This window comes from Antechinus flavipes, chromosome 2 (genome assembly GCF_016432865.1).
Source record: "Antechinus flavipes isolate AdamAnt ecotype Samford, QLD, Australia chromosome 2, AdamAnt_v2, whole genome shotgun sequence".
Taxonomy (NCBI): domain Eukaryota; kingdom Metazoa; phylum Chordata; class Mammalia; order Dasyuromorphia; family Dasyuridae; genus Antechinus; species Antechinus flavipes.
Genome location: NC_067399.1, coordinates 528,594,555 through 528,613,699, shown reverse-complemented (window position 1 = coordinate 528,613,699; position 19,145 = coordinate 528,594,555). Strand labels below are relative to the sequence as shown.

Here is a 19,145-nt window from a genome sequence, read left to right as displayed (position 1 = left end):
AGGGAAATACTGTTAGAAAAGTAATTGCGGAAACAATTTTAAAGTAAGTTTCTATGATGAAGGCCTTATTGCTACATGTAGGGAACTGAATCAAATTTATAGAAAATAAGAGCCATTCCCCACTTGATAAATGATCAAAAGATATGAGTCATTTTCAGATGAAGTAATCAAGTATAACTATATGGAAAAATACTCTTAACACACTATTGACTGGAGAAATACAAACTGAAACAATGCTGAGGTACTAACTCATACCTATTAGATTGACTAATGGGTCAGAAAAGGAAAATGACAAATTTTGGAAGGAATGTGGGAAAAATGAGAAATTAATGCATTGTTGATAAAATTGTGAACTGATGCAACCATTCTATAGAACAATTTGGAACTATGCTCAAAGATCATAAAATCAAGCCTATCCTTTGACCTAACAATATCACTACTAGGCATGTATCCCAGAAGAAATTGAAAAAAAAAAGAAGAGAACAACTCCTTTCTTAGAAGAAAGAATTGGAAATTGAAGGGATGCCCATCAAATGGGAAATAGCTAAATAAATTGTATGTAATTATGATGGAATACTATTGTGCTATAAGAAATGATGAACAGAATGCTTCAGAAAAACCTAGAAAGACTTTTGCAAAGTGAAATGTACTGTGTACAAAGTAACAGCAATGTTGTGGGATAATCGACTGTGAATGACTTTGCTATTCTCAGCAAGACAGTGATCCAAGACTACTCTGAAGGATTTATGGTGAAAAATGCTATCCATACCCAGAGAAACAACTGATTGTATCTGAATACAGATTGAAGCAAACTGTTTTTTCACTTTATTTTTCTTGATGTTTTTATGGGGATGAATGGGATTTATACTTTTTTTTTTTGCAACATGACTTTTATGGAAATGTTTTACATAACTTCACCAGTGCCTTCTCAATGGAGGTTTAGTGGGGAAAAGGGAAGGGAGAGAATCTGGAACTCAGTTTTAAAAACAAATGTTATAAAAAAGGGGAAAGGGACCCACATGTGCAAAATTGTTTGGGGCAGCCCTTTTTTTAATGGCAAGGAACTGAAAACTGAGTGGCTGCTCATCAGTTGGAGATTGGTTGAGTAAATAGTGGTATATGAATATCATGGAATATTATTGTTCTGTAAGAAATGACCAGCAGGATGATTTTAGAGAGGCCTGGAGAGACCTACATGAAGTGATGCTGAGTGAAGAAGAACCAGGAGATCATTGTACACAGCAACAAGATTATATAATGATCAATTCTGATAGATGTGGCTCTCTTCAACAGATGATCCAGTTGTTCAGTGAAGAACCATCTACACCCAGAGAGAGGACTGTGAGGACTGAGTGTGGATGATAATATAGCATTTTCATCTTTTTTGTTTGCTTGCTTCTTTTTTCTCTTTCCTTTTTGATCTGCCTTTTTTTGTGTAGCAAGATAATTGTGGAAACGTGTAGAAGAATTGCACATGTTTAATCTATAATGTTTACTTGTCTAGAAGAGGGGGGAGGGGAAAGGGAGAGAGAAAAATATGGAACATGGTGAATGTTGAAAATTATCTTAGCATGTGTTTTTGAAAAAAGCTATTAAAATTTTAAAATGTTGAAAATTGTTTTGCATGTAATTGGTTAAAAATTAAATATACAGAAATAATTGAGTCAAAGCATTTGCTTCTGGCAATATCATAACCCACCCATAAAGTGCAAATAATACCTCAGGAGCCTGACCAAGGGATCATTTACCATTAAGGATGCCTTATAGGTGTCTTTTAACCATTTAAGGAACCACCATCACTCAACTTATTTTCAGCAACTCTGGGCAAAAGATATTGATATAACTAACTCCTTCATCCACTCAGTAGCAACCAAGGTCAAGCAACTGTTTTTCAAAAGTGGAATAGTGAGTGTTTCATCAGGGATTTTACAACTCCAAAAGCCTAAAAGTCATTTAATCTAGCAACTTTCTGATGCCTGATGCCTGTAATATCTAGTCCTTCATTATGAAATGGTCAGGAATTAACAGCAATGCACATAACACCTTTATTCTCCTGACAATCTCCTCAGTTCCAGATACTATATAACTTCTTCACTGGCCATATAAGAGGAATTTGTATAACAAGTATTCCAGTCTTTATCTCTCTTACTTTGAATGAAATGTGTCTCCCCTTCCTAACCCAATATTGTTAGCTATACAGAATGGTTCAGATACCTTCAAGAGCTTTTATTTACCCACAATAACCAGTGAGTAGCTACTGTAAGCCTCTGCACAGGAACTGATTCACAGCAAACATGCAGCCCTGAGCAGGTGCTCCCAGGATCCCACCCACATCCAGCCCCATTCCTCCCAACTATACCTCTTGATTTCCCCTCTTTCCAGCACTCTGACGATAATCAGCTCAGTCATTTCTGGAAAAGACATTTCCATGTGACTTCAGTCACTATCCCTGTGATTTCCCTGACCAAAACACTCTTCTTTGGCCACCAATTCCCTATATGTGTTTGTGTTCCCCTGTTCATTAGAATATAAACCACTTCAGGGCAGTAACTATTACGCTTATATTTGTATCTTCAATGCTTAGTACAGATGTTCATATCATTTAGCCACTTATCTTGGTCATATATTTTCCGTTTTTTAAATGAAAAGGCTCCCCCTACTTCATCTCCAGTTGTATAAGTTTCCTTTCCTATCTTGGCTATATTGATTTTTGCAAGATTTTAAATTTCATGTGTAATAAAACCCCTCCAGAGCTACTCCTCTAGCTGTGTTTGAATTAAGATGCTCTCGAAGAGACTTCTGGGGCTAACACTGTGGGGCTGGGATTCCTAACACTGTTTTGTGTAAGCCTTCAAATGGTGTGCTTTGTATTTCCTATCAACCAGTAACCTCAATTAGCTTTTAGGAAAAACATTTTTACTAAGGTGAATTAGTAAAAACATTTGGTTCAAATTATCCTTCCCAGATTTTTCATTTCAAAAAAATCTCTGGGGAGTAAGGGTTCAATTTTGACCTACAAGAGTGACATAGGAATACATGTAACCAAATAATAAACTTGTTACTAAAAGCTCTTTATGTCCTTTAGATAGCTCCCTATAGAGGTAACTGTTGGGCTCATTCCCTTGGGGGGGCGATCTGTTTGTCCATGTCTGTTCTCTGTGTATCTGTACCATGTTGGATACGTCCTCTCTTACTGGTTTGGTCCCTCTCCAGTAACAAAATCCACAGTGATGATTATGGGGTAAGAAGGGTGGTATGTAACTCTCCCACTAGGCTCTCCCCCTCTCTGGGGGCCTTCTGGTCTAGTAGAAATGAATTCTCTCTTTAAGGTACCTCTAGGCCCAAGGTCCCCCACTGCTTATTGAATTACCATTAGACTTGAAGTCTTTATAAACAGAATAAGGACTATTTCTAATTCTTTCTGACAATCACAAGACAAGATGTTTCCTATGTGGCACCATCTGCTTTCGTACAGCAATCCAAACACATTTAAATGTATCTATAACCTACATAAGCACTTTAATTCTCTCAAATTCAGGACATGTTTATATCTAGCCTACACTTTTAATTTGATAGAGATACCTGAATTGATTGGGATAGGGATTTATTCTTACACACAACTAGAATTCTCATCTTTTATGTCCTCAGCTCATATTTGGTTAAAACTTCTTTAGACATGGTTATGACCAAATGAAGTTCCTTTCATTTTTTTAAAAGAGATGACTTTTCATATTTAGATTACACATCCATTTAAAAGGTATTATGTGGAAGAAAAGGCTGCTCTCTAAATGCCTTTTGTTCAAACTGCTTTCCAATTCTTTCAGAACTTCAGTCTTTCCTCTAAGTAGTTTATGCTTTTAGGATTATCAAACATGGGGCTAAAAAGTTTATTTCTGATCCTTACTTAGCCCATGTGTTCCATGGATCTACTTTGCTTTTTGTTAACCAGTAGCAAATTATGATTACTGATTTATAATAAGTTTGAGGTCTTGCTGGACATGTATTATTTTCCCTTATTTTCATTATTCCTCTTTCAATTCTGTATGTTCTCAAGATGAATTATATTTTGTCTGACTCTACCCTGACTCTACTAGACATACTGAACTTTGCAAATTAACTTAGTTTCATCAATCATATTACAGTCTATGTATCAATTAAACTATGATCAATTAAAATTCTGATTATCCATATTTATTTATTTCTGTAAAGTGTTTTATAATTATGAGTGTTTTGGTAGATTAGCAGATATTTATATATTTTGTAGATTTTGGGAGATGGAATCTTACAGATGGTGGTTTCTGTTACTTCTATATACAGATTCATTAATTTACTTTATATCTTACCATCTTCATTCTTAAACCTATATTTTTTTGGTGGTAGTATTCTTACATTAATACCCATAAATATTTGTGACAGATTTGCTTTAAAAGCTCTCTTGCTGGATGATGTTTCAAATGGTAGTTCTTCAAAAGTTCAATTTCTTTAGATTTCCCTCCATTAACCTGTACTTCTTGAGGAGTAGTTAACTACGTGACATGTCCCCTGTAATCCCGGGTCCCAGAGGCTCTGGGCTCACATGAAGAAGTTTGGGGAAACCTAACTGAAGAGGTTTCACATGTTCCTTTTCCTTCTGCCCCTATTCCAGAACCAAACACTAGAAAATCCTCTAAAACGAAGCTTAGTTGTGACTTAGGTTTAGGTCCCCCTAAGTCTCATCAGAGCTATTCAGAGTACGATACTGGTACAGGGTTTTAGATAGCTTTTATTTCATCCAACACAGAGAATGTATGTGACACAAAGCAGTCATAGGCACAGACACCAGAAACACAAAACATGAAAAAGCAGAAGAAATGTCAAAACACACAAACAGTCCAAACCCTTTATACTCCTGTACTTTACAGAACAAATTTGTCCCATTCACCTCAGCCTGGCTCCAAGCAGGATTACAGAGTACTGGCAAGGCCGGGCTCTCTGGTCCTCCATCTGCAGACGGGCCTCTTCTCTGTAGATGGGCCTCTTCTCTGCAGAGTGAGCCCCATCAGGGAGATGTTTTTCGGGGTCCCAGGCTCATGAATTCTAGAGGCTGCATACAAAACTGTGGAACTGCTGCTACTTAGGAAATCTACCTTCTTACATTGCTGCCCTCGACAGGGGAAAACGAGTTTTCTGGGACCTCCCTTCTCAGGCTGAGTGCAACAAACCCAGCTACCTCTGAGAGACTGCCAAGGGAGAGGAGAAGAAATCTCTCTTCTATTCTGCTCTAGAAATTCAAGAGTAATTGCATGAAAAAGGGACTTGGAGTGGGTTTTCTCTTAAGGGAACACAGAAAGGCAATTCCTGTGAAAAAAGTCTATCTTCTTGAACCTTAGAGACTATGAAGAAGCATCCCCAGTCAGTCAGGATCAATCGGTTAACATCAAGTTAACGAGTGGCTGTTATCAGACTGATGAGAATTTCTCCCCATTACATAAACATAAGTAGTATGTATTTTTATTGAAATGTTCAAATAATTTAGAAATTCAAATAAGTGCAGTAATTTCAGGAGACAATTAATTAAAAGAGATATAGCTGAACTTTTTTGTAACATAACTAATATATTTAAGAATCAAGATATTGAAAAAAAACTATCGTAAGTACCTTTAATAGTTGAAAGTATCAAAATAAGTAAATACACCTATATCTCTGCATCTCTAAGCAATACCACATTGTATTTTATATAGTGATATGTAAATTTTGTATAAAATAATCAAATAACTAACTTAAAATCTAACTGAACTTTTGAATTCTCCTCTATATATATCAGAAAGTATCGGGTTTTTTTGCCTGTGAATTATGCAGCTTTTGCACAGTCTCCCCACAAAATCCACTAGATTATTGAAAAATATCTTAACACCCAAACTTGCAAATAAAGTCGAATACTTCCAATTTATCAGGCACACAGAATTTTCTTTTAAGGAGGATTTCAGGGGAAAGTATTTGAGGTATATTAAATTTATTTATTTCCCCATTCAAGTGCCTTCATAAATTCCTCTTCAGTGAAAGACAGCATCTTAGCAGCTTCAATATGCATCTGTTAAATAAACATTGTTTAATTTAGTAGCAATTAGAAATGAGCAAGTTACAGAGTAATAAAAATAAACTATAAATACCATCCTGGAAAGCAATTTTGAATCATACTTTTAAAAATAAAATCCATACTTTTTAACTGAGAGATCCCACTGCTAAAAATATTCACAAGAACAGAGGTCAAAGAAAGAAAAAATGAGTTTACATACACACACACACACACACACACACACACACACACACAAAACTACTTCCTAGCCAAATTTTTTGTGATAGTAAAGAACTGGAAAAATGGATTTTGGTATACAAATGCACAAAATAACACCATGCTGTAAGGAACAGTAGATTCAGAGCAGCAGCACAGGAAGATATGAATTGATGAAGGGTGAAAGCACAGACACCCCAGCTTCTTAAACTGTGCATCACAACCCCATGAGATCTTGTAAATGAATGTGGAAGTTGTAAAATTATGATTTATCAGTAAACGTTTGATTTGAATATCTACTTTATATACCTATATACTAGAATCATGTAAAAATTTCTCGGGCAAAAAAGGGTTACAAGTGGAAAAAAGCTTTAAGAAGCCCTGATGTGGACAACGACCACAACAATATGAACAAAAAGAACGCTGTGTAATTACAATATAGCCAAGGTTAGCCTTGAAAAAGTGATGAAAACACTTGAAAGACAGCTAGGTGGTACAGTGCAGAGTTCAAATCCAACTTCCGACCCTTAGCGGTGGGGCCCTGGGAGTCACTTAGACACCTATTTGCCTGTTTCCTTATCAGTAAAAAGGGAAAATAATCCTTACTTCTCAGGGCTATGAGGATGAAATCTGATAATATTTGTAAAGCATTTCACACAGTGCTTGACAAATTAGCAGCTCCTTAATAAATGCTTGTTTCCTTCTACCTTGTCCTCCATTTCTTTGCAGAGGTGAAGGACTCTGGATGCAGAACATTGTTTACATTGTCAGATTTCATTTATTGTTGTCCAATGTGCTAATTTGCTTTTTTCTCTTTTCTTATTATAAAATATAGGAGAGAGACATATTTGGAATAGGGTTTATATAAAAATAAAAGATATCAACAAAAACCAAAAATTATAAATAAAACCAAAAAATGGCTGCTGCTGTGGGATTGTTATTCACTCACAATTCTTTGTGATCCTATGTGGGATTTTCTTGGCAGAGACACTGCAGTGATTTGCTATTTCCAGATAATTTTACAGATGAGGAAAATGAGGCAAATAGGATTAAGTGACTTGTCCAGGATCACAGAGATTGTAAGCAGCTGAAGCTGAATCTGAACTCAGGTCTATCCTGACTGTTTTAACCACTGGGTCATCTTATTGTCCTAAAAAGTGACTTGAGATTTTAAATATCAGTGAGATTAAAAAATATTCTTTGCCTCTCACCTGAGAATGACATTGATGAAGGAATTTAGTTTTTCTTACTCAGAAGCACATTATCTTAACTTCCTCTTAGAAAAAAAATAGGGATCATAGAAAAACTGCAATAGTTCCAACTGGTGAGGGAAAAGGGTCCCTAACTATATGACTTAAGTTGTGCTTCTTGTTTCTTGCCACTTTTAACAAATAATTGTTAACTCAAGTATAAAAGAAAGAAAATCCACACCACCAATTCCTAAGCTTATTATTTTACATTCTAAACTAATTTTTAGTTTAACTTTAGAACATTAAGATGGAAAGAAGACTTATAAAAGACATTTTTAAATCAGAGTCCTGACTCATCAAAAGTAAAATATTAAAATGTAAAATAAAATTTTTTCTGATATACCAAGAAAATCTTGTTTATTACTTACTGAGATGGGAGAAGGGAAGGAAAGGGGGAAAGCCACTATATTTATTTTTTCTAATAGCTGACAAGAGCTTGATCTAGTGAACACACCAATGTACTTAAGAAGACCTGGCTTCAAATTTCACTTTTATCACATATGACCTTGGAAATCATTATCCTTTCAGATTCTTGTTTCTTGATCTGTAAAATGATGGCATTACTTATAATCTCCATGGCCTCTTCCAACTCTGATATACCCTATAGCACTGATTTCTCCTTTTTAAATTATTAACATCTAATATTTTACACAGTAAAGTATAAAAGTAAGCCAAAATGTCACAAAAGTTAGTCGGCTGTGCTGAGATTCTGGAGAAATCTCTAAATACAATCATATAAATAAAATCTACATTCTCTGATCTAGCCACATAAATCTATATAATATCCCTTAAGACTCTCTTTGATTTCCACTTAATGCTTTCTTAACATTTTTCTTCCAAAAAACTTCCCTGATAAACCAATATCAGTACTATTTCCACATTGTTCCATTTTATTAAAGCTTAAATTGAAGTATTGATGCATTTAAAACATAATTTCCGTATATTTCTTGCAATATGTTCCTATCCCCATTTTACAGTTAAGGAAACTGAGACAAAATACTTAGGACTACACACTTTCCACTATTATTCCTTCTTTAAAGTCTTACTCTACAGCCTCCCGATGGATCAAGATGACCCTGGATTTTCAAAGGATTTGCCAGGGAAATACAAATTTTGGAAGGTCCTACAAAACCGGAATAAGGCTTAAAACACCAGTCAGGTGATAGATTGAATATCTACTAAGCAAGGGCCAGCCTAGGAATTTTTCTTGGAGAATATTGTCCTCGGGCTGGCATTTTGGGGGTTAATTACTCAAGTCAGAAATTCTCACAAATCATCTACTAAGCTTTGCAAATATTGTGATTTTCATAGGTACAGGGAGTATCCACAAGGATCCCTGAACTATTGAAATAAATCAGATCGCCTTTAAAAAATGACTAACTAAAACTATGAAAATTCTTTTTATCTACTCTGTGTACATTGGTAGTACCCAATTAAAGATGTAGAGTTAGAAGAGATCTTTTGGGCATCTAGTCTGATTTCATCTTGGAGGGTCAGAGAAGCGAAGTGATATCTCTGGTTGGTGACACAAAGAGCAAGGATTCAAACTCAGAGCTTCTAAATCCAAAGCCAAGCTCTTTCGCCTATACTCTATAGTATTGCCACTGAGAATGAAGAGGGAGGAGGTCAAGAAGATTAAATGTGAAAAAGTGGATGTAAAAGCCTTCTATTCTATCACTTCTGTGAGGTTACTATTCTTAAAAAGAAAGTTATTGCTTAATGGCCAAACAAATGAATGAATAAGAGATTTGAAACACACGAGGATAATACATTGGTTCTCTTTCTTTGTAAGAGTGTGTGAAGCAATTGGGGTTAAGTGACAAAGTCACACAACTAGTAAATATTAAGTGTCTGAGGATAAATTTGAATTCAGGACCTCATGACTTCAAGGTTAGTGTTCTATTCACTGCACTATCTAGCTGCCTCAAAGCATTTGTTCTCAAATTAGTCAACAAATACTTAAGTGCTATGGATGTATTAGATGCTATAAAATTAAAAGAACTTAATTTTGCTATATAATGCAACAGGATCTAATAAATACATTTCGATTCAGAAAAACTGATTTTGCCCTTCCTGAATTCTTAGTATTTTAATATATATGAAGGAATTAGCTGTTTGTACATTTTAAATGGTGAACAATCAGACCAAATCCAAAAGTACAAAAACATTTTGCTGACTTGGGAAAAGAGTCAATTTTTCAAATGGACAATTTACTTCATTAAGCAAAGTATTATGTAGAGAGCTTCTTTAATAAACAGATGAGAATGATTTGCCATTCAAAATACCATATCAAACAGGGCTAACTTATAGTTACAAAGGAGATATATCAAGAATTGTCCCTGAACAATGGTTTGTACTGTTTTTTGTTAAAAAAAAAAAAAAGATTTCTCCATAGTGAAAAAAGTAAATTTTAGCCCAATTCATTTGTAAATTACTATCTATTTCAAATGAATAAAGTACAAATTAAAAGAAGTTACATTAAAAACTTGTTCAAATATAACAAGTTGCTTTCCAAACGTCCTGTTGTATAGACCTAAGAAGGTTCTTTGCCATAGAAGCAATTTTGGTTTTGGTCTCATCCTCCTTAGCCTTTTTGTCATGCTTGTGATGTATTCCCTTCTTAGAATCTGCTAACATTCTTTACTTCAAGGATAATCAGTTGCCTCCTCCATCATGAAGCTTTCCCTGATCCCAACTCTGAGCTGAAAGTAATCTCTCCTTACTCCAACTTTCTGGAACACACTGTGCCTTAATTCTTCCCTTTCCCCTTTCACATACTTCCTTGTCTCATGCTTCTAGGTGCACATCACAAATCTCCTCAATAGATTACATTGAGCACAGAGGCTATTATCATTTCTCAACTTTATATCCCTAGTGCATAGCAGGTGCCATATGACAAATAATTGATAATTTTTTTCTGCTTTTTTTTTGCATTCAAGTCTGTGATTTCATCAGCTTGTAGAAATTCTCCCCCACTTACAAATGGCAGTTCATCTTTATCTTCTTGTTTTTGAAACTTGCCTTGGGACAGTAAGACCATAACTGATTTGTCCACATTCACACTGGTGCTGTGCCAGGGGCAGAGATTAGAAAAAAGGTCTCCAGGAATGAATGCCTTCTCTCCAATACGCTGCTCACAAGAGTGTTTCTGGTTGAGGAGTTTTCATAGTACATTTTCTACAATCATCTTCAGTAAACTCTAGTTCAATTTCATGCATATATCAAGGTACTCAGAGGCAACCAGTAGTAATAGTGGAAGAAAGTGTGTAGTCCTAAGTATTTTGTCTCAGTTTCCTTAACTGTTAAATGGGGATGATAACATATTGCAAAGTTGTCATAAGAATCAAATGAATTATTTGTAAACAAGCTAAGCACAGTTCCTGGCACATCATCTATATAAATGCTTATACCCCTTCCCTATGTGATGATGATAATGATAAATAACTAGGCTTTATAAAATTTGGTATGTGAAAATTACATCAAAAGAATTATAATCAAGTATCTAAAAGGCAAAAAATTCTTTAGTGATAAAATCATACACACAGTTATATTATCCATGACTTAATTTTTCAGAATAAGTTTACCTTTTGTCTTTTTAAAATATCAATTAATTTCAGCTGTTTTTTGAAACCTGTCATTAACTCTCCTTTTTGTTTTTCCAGCTTCCTGTTTTCTGTTTTTAATTCTTCAATTTTCTTGTATTCTTCATTTGCTAAGTCCTATAAAAGAGCAGAAAAAATTAGCACCCTGATTTATTGATCTAAATGGAAGGAAACAAACATTTATTAAAAGTTCCTACTATGTACCAGGCATTCAGCTAAGGCTTATTTGATCATATTTGATACTTACCAAAACTCTGAGAGGTATTTATAATTAATTATTTCCATTTATAGTTGAGACTGAGATCGACAGATTAAATGACTTGTGTAGAGTCACACAGTGAAGACATTTCCAAGGCCACATTTGAACTCAAGTATTTCTGACTCTGTGTCCAATACTATCCATGCATAACCTACTATCCTCTACTTGGAAAAGTACTTGAATAAAAAAAAATTTGGAAGACCATGACTGTATCAGAAACTAAAAGTAAGAGTTTTAAAACTGTCTACTTGATCTTTAAGAATGTGATTCTCTCCTTTTTGATTTTTATATTTTATATAAGGATTTCATTCTAAAAAAATCTTTTACTGAGCCATTGTAAAACATGAGTTATAGAATCAAGAGACATGTAAGTGATCTTAAATAGCTGTTTAATCCTAGCTTAAAGAAAAATTTCTAAAAAGTTACCAGATATATACAGGTATTACTAGATGGCTTCAATATTACAAACCTTTTCTAAACTAAAGTGAGATTCTTAAACTAGTTCACGTGGATAGATTTCAGGGGATTCATGAACTTGGATGGGAAAAGAAATTACATTATTTTCATGAACTTTTAAACTAAAATTTAGTGTTTCCTTTAATCATTTAAAAATATTAGAATTCTGAGAAAGGGCCCATTGGCTTCACTAGGCAGCTAAAGAGGCCCATGATTCAAAAAAGGTTAAGAACCCCATAACTAAACTAAATTTATCTTAGAAGATTGTATGCTACTTCTTCTGATCTTACTGAAGATGTTTGCCCTTAGTCTTTCTAATCTCCTTTTATCCAATGAATTATGGGTCACTTGTCTGGACTAAATTCATGGAAGCTCAGCACCAGGTTGCCTACAGGGTAATGAATTTTTAAATCATATTTATTCTGCAAACTTATCTACTAATAAACAAGGGGATTACAACATTATGCCCTTGTAAAGAACTTACTCGCAAAAAATAACAGATCTTTGAAGCATACCAAACTGATATTCTGAAACCCTGTTTCTTAGGAATATTTTTCAAATCTTTGCTATATAAGTATAGAGGTAAATTTGTCCAATAATTTTCTGAATATCAACATCCAGTAAGGCATAAAATAGGCAGCCTGCTTGTCCATGGTGCTTACAAAGAAAGATCTTTTATGCAAAGTTTTAATGAAAGAGGAGTTCCTTCTAGATAGTGAAGCTTTATCTGAATTCAGGCGCTGCTCCTCTCTGCAGGCAGCATAATGCTGACTAGAAAGCCCACAGTAGTCCCCTCATTACTCCCCAAGATACGCGCCTGGCGATCCAAGAGGGAGGAGGAGCATCCCATTGTCTAGACTGGGATGTGCCCTTGGACACCCTCCCTTCTCTGCCCCACCTATTGCACACCGCCTCTCTGCTGACCTCTCATTTCCAACTGCCTCTCAGGCCATTCAAACTCAATCCGTTATCTTTCTGCCAAACCTTCCCCACTCAGGTACCTCTCACACCGTCCTGTGCCATTCTCGCAGACCCACCTCTCACCCTACACAGCCTCCCTGTTGCCAATTCCTGCCTGTGTCCCCTCGACTGCCTCCCCTCCAGACTGCTGCAGAGCCAGCTGGTGGGCTGCCTGCTCGAGCATCTTCCCACTCCAATCCATCTTCTATGCAGCCGCCCAAAGTGATTTTCATAAAGTGAAGGGCTGAATGGGTCACTCCCTCCTAGAATCCAGGGGCTCCCTATCAGCTCCAGATTCAAATACAAAATACTCCCTTTGGCATTCAAAGCCCAGTGACCTAGACCCTCCCACCTTTCTAGCCTCTGTACACAACACACTACCACATACTCTCCAATCTACCTCCTGACTGTTCCAGAAACAAGACATTCCCTCTCTTGGCTATAGGAATTTCCTGTCCCCCATGACTAGAATGTTCTCCTTCCTCATATCTACCTATTGATTTCCTGGCTCTCTTTAAATTCCAACTAAAACCTTATATCTTCTACAGGAACCTTTTCCCAACACCTCAATTCTAGTGCCTTTCATCTCTTTAATCATATTTCATTTCTCCTGTATATAGTTTGTACTGTAAGATTGTTATTGTATACAATAACAATTGTACTATATATTGTACTGCATATTGTATTGTTTGTACTATATAAGATTGCTTGTTGTGTCCTCCATTAGATTGTAAGCTCCTTGAAAGCTTTTACCTCTTCTTGTAACCTCGACTCAGCACAGTCCCTGCTACATAGTAGGCACTTAATGTTTATTGACTGACTGATTAGGTGAACCACTAACTTAGTTAAGTCTCTCAGTACACATCAACAATGAATAGGTCCTCAAATAGGACTGTAAGATGAAGTGCAATTGAAATACTTTCACTCTCCATTTATTTTTTATTACAAATTTTATTTGTATTATTTATTTAGTTTTATATATACATATATATGTGTGTGTGTGTGTGTGTGTGTGTGTGTGTACATATAAAGAGAGAACGAGAAAGAGAGAGAGAGAGAGAGAGACAGACAGACAGAGTTGGTCATCTAGCTATATTTCATTATCTGGACAAGAGGCAAAACCAATTTAGAGACTCGTCCAACCCACTCATTTTACAAATTAGGAAACAAGTGAAATGATTTGCCAAAAGTCACCTACATAGTAACTGGTTCAGCCAGGGCTTGAACAAAGGTCTTCTGTTACCAGACTCCTGAAGCTCTTTGTTCAGCACCAAAAGAAGCTTCCTCTACCTGTTTTTAACTTTGTGGGTCATTAAAAGGCTCTCTTGTGGGTAGTTATGGCCTTCACTGACCAAGCCCCAAAGTATTCTGGGGTGGATGCGATTGGCATAGTGTCACTTGGACCACCTGGAGAGCCTCACTATTTTCAGCAAATCCTTCCATCTGAACTTTGGATAAGACATTTCCATGACAATGACAAACCCCCTTGATGAGCATATGTCACTCCTTTATGCTTCATTTGATAATGATAATGAGGAGCCTTGTTGAACAAAATTATCTTGGTGATTGTACTTGTCAAACAATCTCCCATGATCTTGACACATGGCTAATGTCTAGTTGGAAGACTTTCAAGGCTGCCTCTTACTCTACTGGCTGAATCTATTATACTACAGGATTTTATATTCTCTAACCAATTTCTCTATGTGAAGATATTGTCAATTATATATATTTTTGTAATTATTTGGTGCCTACTACATCCAACATCTTTTGACTCTCTTCTTGAAGAAAGCTTTCTTCATACATGAGTGATACTTCAAAATATCCTACAAATGCTTAGTTTTTTGCATTCCTTAATCCCAGACTATAGTTTACAATATATTTTTCATCATCCTTCCCCTTTCATGACAAGTCAACAAGCATCAAAATGTATATTGATATGATTGATGAATGATACAATATGATAAGTGAATCTGATTTTTGTTGAATCTCTCTACTTCTAAGTTGTTCCCTTTTTGATTTTGATGTATAAAATGCAGTTATCTTGTTCACAGTCTTTTATACTTATTTTTATCATGACACTGCAAGGGTGAGAGACTGTCTTAAAATATACAAAACAAATTATATAAAAAATATTACACGGACTTTATTTTTAATTAGCTTTTTTATGTGTATGTGTTATTTACCCCAAAGTAGAATGCAAACTCTTCGAGGGCAGGATTTGTTTCATTTCCACCTCTGTATACTCTCTACTTAACATGTCTGGAATATAGTAGATGCTAAATTCAAATGAATCTTAACGCTGAATAAAATCCCCTAATGTTATACTAATTAGATTCTATACCATAGGAATTAATTTTACACCAATAAATGTCACATTTTCATAATCACAGCCTAAAGATCATATTAGGTTTTAAAAATAGCACTTTATTTTTGGTTTAAATTAACTCACTGGTCCACCATGATTTAAACTCTTTTTTCCCTCTATGGTTGTCTACCTATCATTTCATACCAGCTAACCATAACTACTCTAACTACTCTATAAATTCATCTTCTAAGAAATATGGAATTACAACTTTCCTTTTTGGAAAACATACAGACTGATAAAATAACACACCATTGAAACATTCAATTATATCTGACAGTTAAAGAAGTCCAATTGTTTTTGGTACCCCAATATAGATACAGGTATAGGCTAAGCCACTGATCAAAGATGGCTTTTGAGAATAAGAAATGTCTGGAAAAAGATACACATAAAATGTCTCTGGGGAGTTCTGCTATTTACAGAAATCTACTTTTTCATAATTAAGTATATATGATTAAGATATTAAATATCTTTCAGGAACATAATTTTGGGCCATTTATCAAGATCACTTTCAATTTGAGTTCTATTTTCCAAAGTGTTACTAATTAAACCCAATTCTTTATTAACTGCAAACATAATCAAACTTCTAGGTTCTATCATCTGTGTCACTGGCAAACTATTAAACTTGAGGACAGATATATAGCAGATTCCAGGTTTTTCTCTCCGAACATAAGAGATATAAATCTCTATTTAGGAGATATAATCCTCTGAATTACAGGGCAGACAACAAACTATGACACAATTCAAGATATATAATTCTGATTTTTCTTTGATGTTTTGAAATATATAGGGATTTCATCAATGTGGATACTTCCTCTACTAGTGCATATTACTCTTTAGTATACGTAACTCTTAGCCAGGTTTTCCCATAAATCTTTCATATGGCAGTTATTTAATATGCCAAAGGCTATCCTCTTTTCCTCAATACCTCTTAATGACTAATAAACAATTTAGGTTGTTGTCTCTCTTGCTATGGATTTAGTACACAAATGTTTTCTGTTTATAAATTGCCTTTAGAAGTACATATTACCAATACATGCTTAAAACAGCTTATACTTATTATCATGTGTCTTCACTAACCTGTGTGTTATTTGTTTCACTTGTAGATGATTGCTTTTTAAACAATGCATAGTTATGTAGAAAACAAAGCATTTTTCTCTAAACTTAAAATTTCTAAGAATATATTTTGTCCTTCTGTTGGAATTCATGGGAGCTGTTGGAATACACAGGAGCCACCTGACAGTGGCTGCTGGAGATCCAACCCAGACCTGCATTATGGATCTCCTTGTGTGAGAGGATGACACAAGAAGACTGAGAGCCAGTTGCTGTTCTCTGACCTGAGAGGCTGTTGCATTATCTGATCTCTCTCCTCTTCCTTCTGCCTCCAATTTATCTCATTCCTAGTCTGCAACACCTGAGTCAGCATAGGCTGCCTTGCAACACCTTCAGATGCTATGATCCACAGTTGTGGAGGCTCTAGGGAATTGACCTGTCCCTTAACACCTTTCCATTTTATTTTTTGGGGGAGGTAAAGCAATCAAGTTAAGTGACTTATCCAGGTTTATACAGCTAATTAAGCTAAATTTGAGGCCAAATTTGAACTCAGTTCCTATTAACTCCAAGGCCAGTGCTCTACCCACTGCACCATCTAGCTCCCTGTTTATTCTACAGAAAAGATAACAATGCTAATGAAGGCGATTATTCCCAAAATATTATCCCACGTTTTTTCTGTACCTTATTACTCTGCTTTATTTTATTTAACTCAAGCTTATACTTTTCTACATCTTCAAGAGCTCTATTCAAGCGGACTTCTATGGCACTTTGGCTGGATGAAGCCTGTTTTTGTAGTTTCTTTCTGTTGTCTAATTCCTGTAGTATAAACCAAAAAAGGAGAGAATATTAATAACAAACATAACATATAATATGCTCTTTCAATTATCTAATTCATTTTGTATTTTATCATTCCCTTTTGTCCATTTTTTCCCCCCATTCTTTACCTTAGGAAAAAAGTAGATGACTTTGTATACAAAAGTTCTGGCAATAAAGAAGTAGGAAGTAATCAAAAAATCAGTACATGAACATGGTTAATGAAACATATATCAAGATATGTGAATATATGATAATAAAATAAACTGTCTATAACATTTTATTGAGACAACTTGTGTCTTTTAGTATACAACATTTTAGAATATTTATATGACATTACACATTACACATAAAAGCAGCATTTTTTTAGTCCTTTGAAGAAGCTAATGACAAATTAAAAACAAACAAAAATATTAGAACAAAACATACATAAAACCTCACCAGAAAACCACAGAGGCATTGTGTGAAGGGTGTTATTTGCAAAGATTTCAGGAAATATAGTGCTTTCTCCATTAACACAGTGGGGAAATCCCAATCCTAAATGGAAAATACCAACCTACACAGCAATTTTCCAAACATTGTGTCTGAACCTGAAATTCATAATTAGCTGCTTAGTGTTGGTATTGACTAAATATTTCCACTCAAGCTATTAGGCCCCCCCAAAAGGTGCTAATATGGCATACAACTGGATCAGTCTCATTCTCCTGTACTTTAGTCAGGTAATAAAGGACACAAAGAAATAAAAAAAGGTTATACTTCTTGATGGTTTGCTTCTTAGATATATTTATTTTAGAGCGATTTGGAGGAATATTCTGTTTTAATTTAAATGACTTGTGTAATACATTTTGAGGTAGAATTTGATACATTGTTTTCCTAATGAATTAGAGGAATTTGATTATATTATACAGATTTGATTTGTTGATTTTTCTTTGACAAAGACTAAACTTTTGCTTCTGATGAATCCAATTGGCAACATCTCATGTGATTACTTTGTTTTTATACTTATATTTTCCAGGAAAAATAATGTAAATTGTAAATAATACAACTATAATATCCTGATCTGTGATGAACAGAAAAAAATAAAGTTTTATTTATCATAAAAAAAGTATGAAGTCAGGAGGACCTGAGTTCAAATCTGGTCTCAGACACTTAATACTTCCTAGCTGTGTGACCCTGGGCAAGTCACTTAACCCCAAATGCCTTAGCAAAAAAAAAAAAAATAATAAAAGTATGATACTTCTTTGTTAGTAGCAGGAGATGTAGAGGTTAAGTAATTTAGATAAATACCAATGAGGTGTCCTCAGAATTAAACTCTCTCCTTGTCATAAAGAAAAATAAAAAAACTGATAAAATAATAAAATTTGATCATGAATGCTACTCTCTGTCTTCGGGTTTCCCCACCTTTCTGCTGAGAAGGAAAAGATTTTTAATAATCCTTTCTGGAGAGTCATTATTGGTCTATCAATTACCTGGAATATATAGCTTTCCTTAATTATCTTTTCATTTATATTACCTAAAGTCATGCAAATTGTTCTTCTAGTTCTAAGTAATGTGAGTGTTACAGAGGAGGCATAGAACCAAAGTGTTTTTCCAATAGGTCTTTGAACCTTAAAACATTCAAAACTAGAATGGTTTCTATTCTACAGACTCTTTATATTCTATAGAATGTGACTATAAAGTTCAGCATAACAGAAAGAGTATTTGACATGGATCCATAGGATCTTAAGGTACTTCAAGTGTCTGGCTTCAGGATCCTCATCCTTGGACAATATCATAATAGCTATAAATAATCATGTAATCATAAATTTTTAGAGTTGTAAGCAATCTCAATGGGTTATTTAGTGTCTGCTGAAGGCCTCCAAATCAGGATGACCCATCACCTTCTGAGTCAGTCCATTCTACTTTTGAATAGCCTCTAAAGTATAGACATCAAAACTTAAGTTTACCTTTTTTGTAACTTCTCTTTTGTTCATAGTTATGTCCTCTAAGTTTAGAATAAAATAGGTCTGATCTTCCATATGTCAGCCCTTCAAATAGCAAATTTCCCTTGAGCCTTTTGTTTTTCTAAGATAAACATCCCCAGGTCCTCCAGTCACATACACACACACACACACACACA

General features: G+C 34.9%; 1 protein-coding gene across 1 annotated transcript in view; it reads right to left on the bottom strand.

Moving 5' to 3' along the window:
- Positions 1–4,742: 4,742 nt before the first annotated feature.
- Positions 4,743–19,145, bottom strand: part of TEX9 (testis expressed 9) — a 52,948-nt gene continuing 38,545 nt past the window's right edge. Inside the window, exons 10-12 of the mRNA XM_051980708.1 lie at positions 16,895–17,029; positions 11,106–11,240; positions 4,743–6,070 (exon numbers count right to left, since the gene is read on the bottom strand). Of these exons, the coding sequence (XP_051836668.1) occupies positions 5,993–6,070; positions 11,106–11,240; positions 16,895–17,029 (348 nt within the window). The 3' untranslated portion in view covers positions 4,743–5,992. The remainder of the gene's footprint in view (positions 6,071–11,105; positions 11,241–16,894; positions 17,030–19,145) is intronic.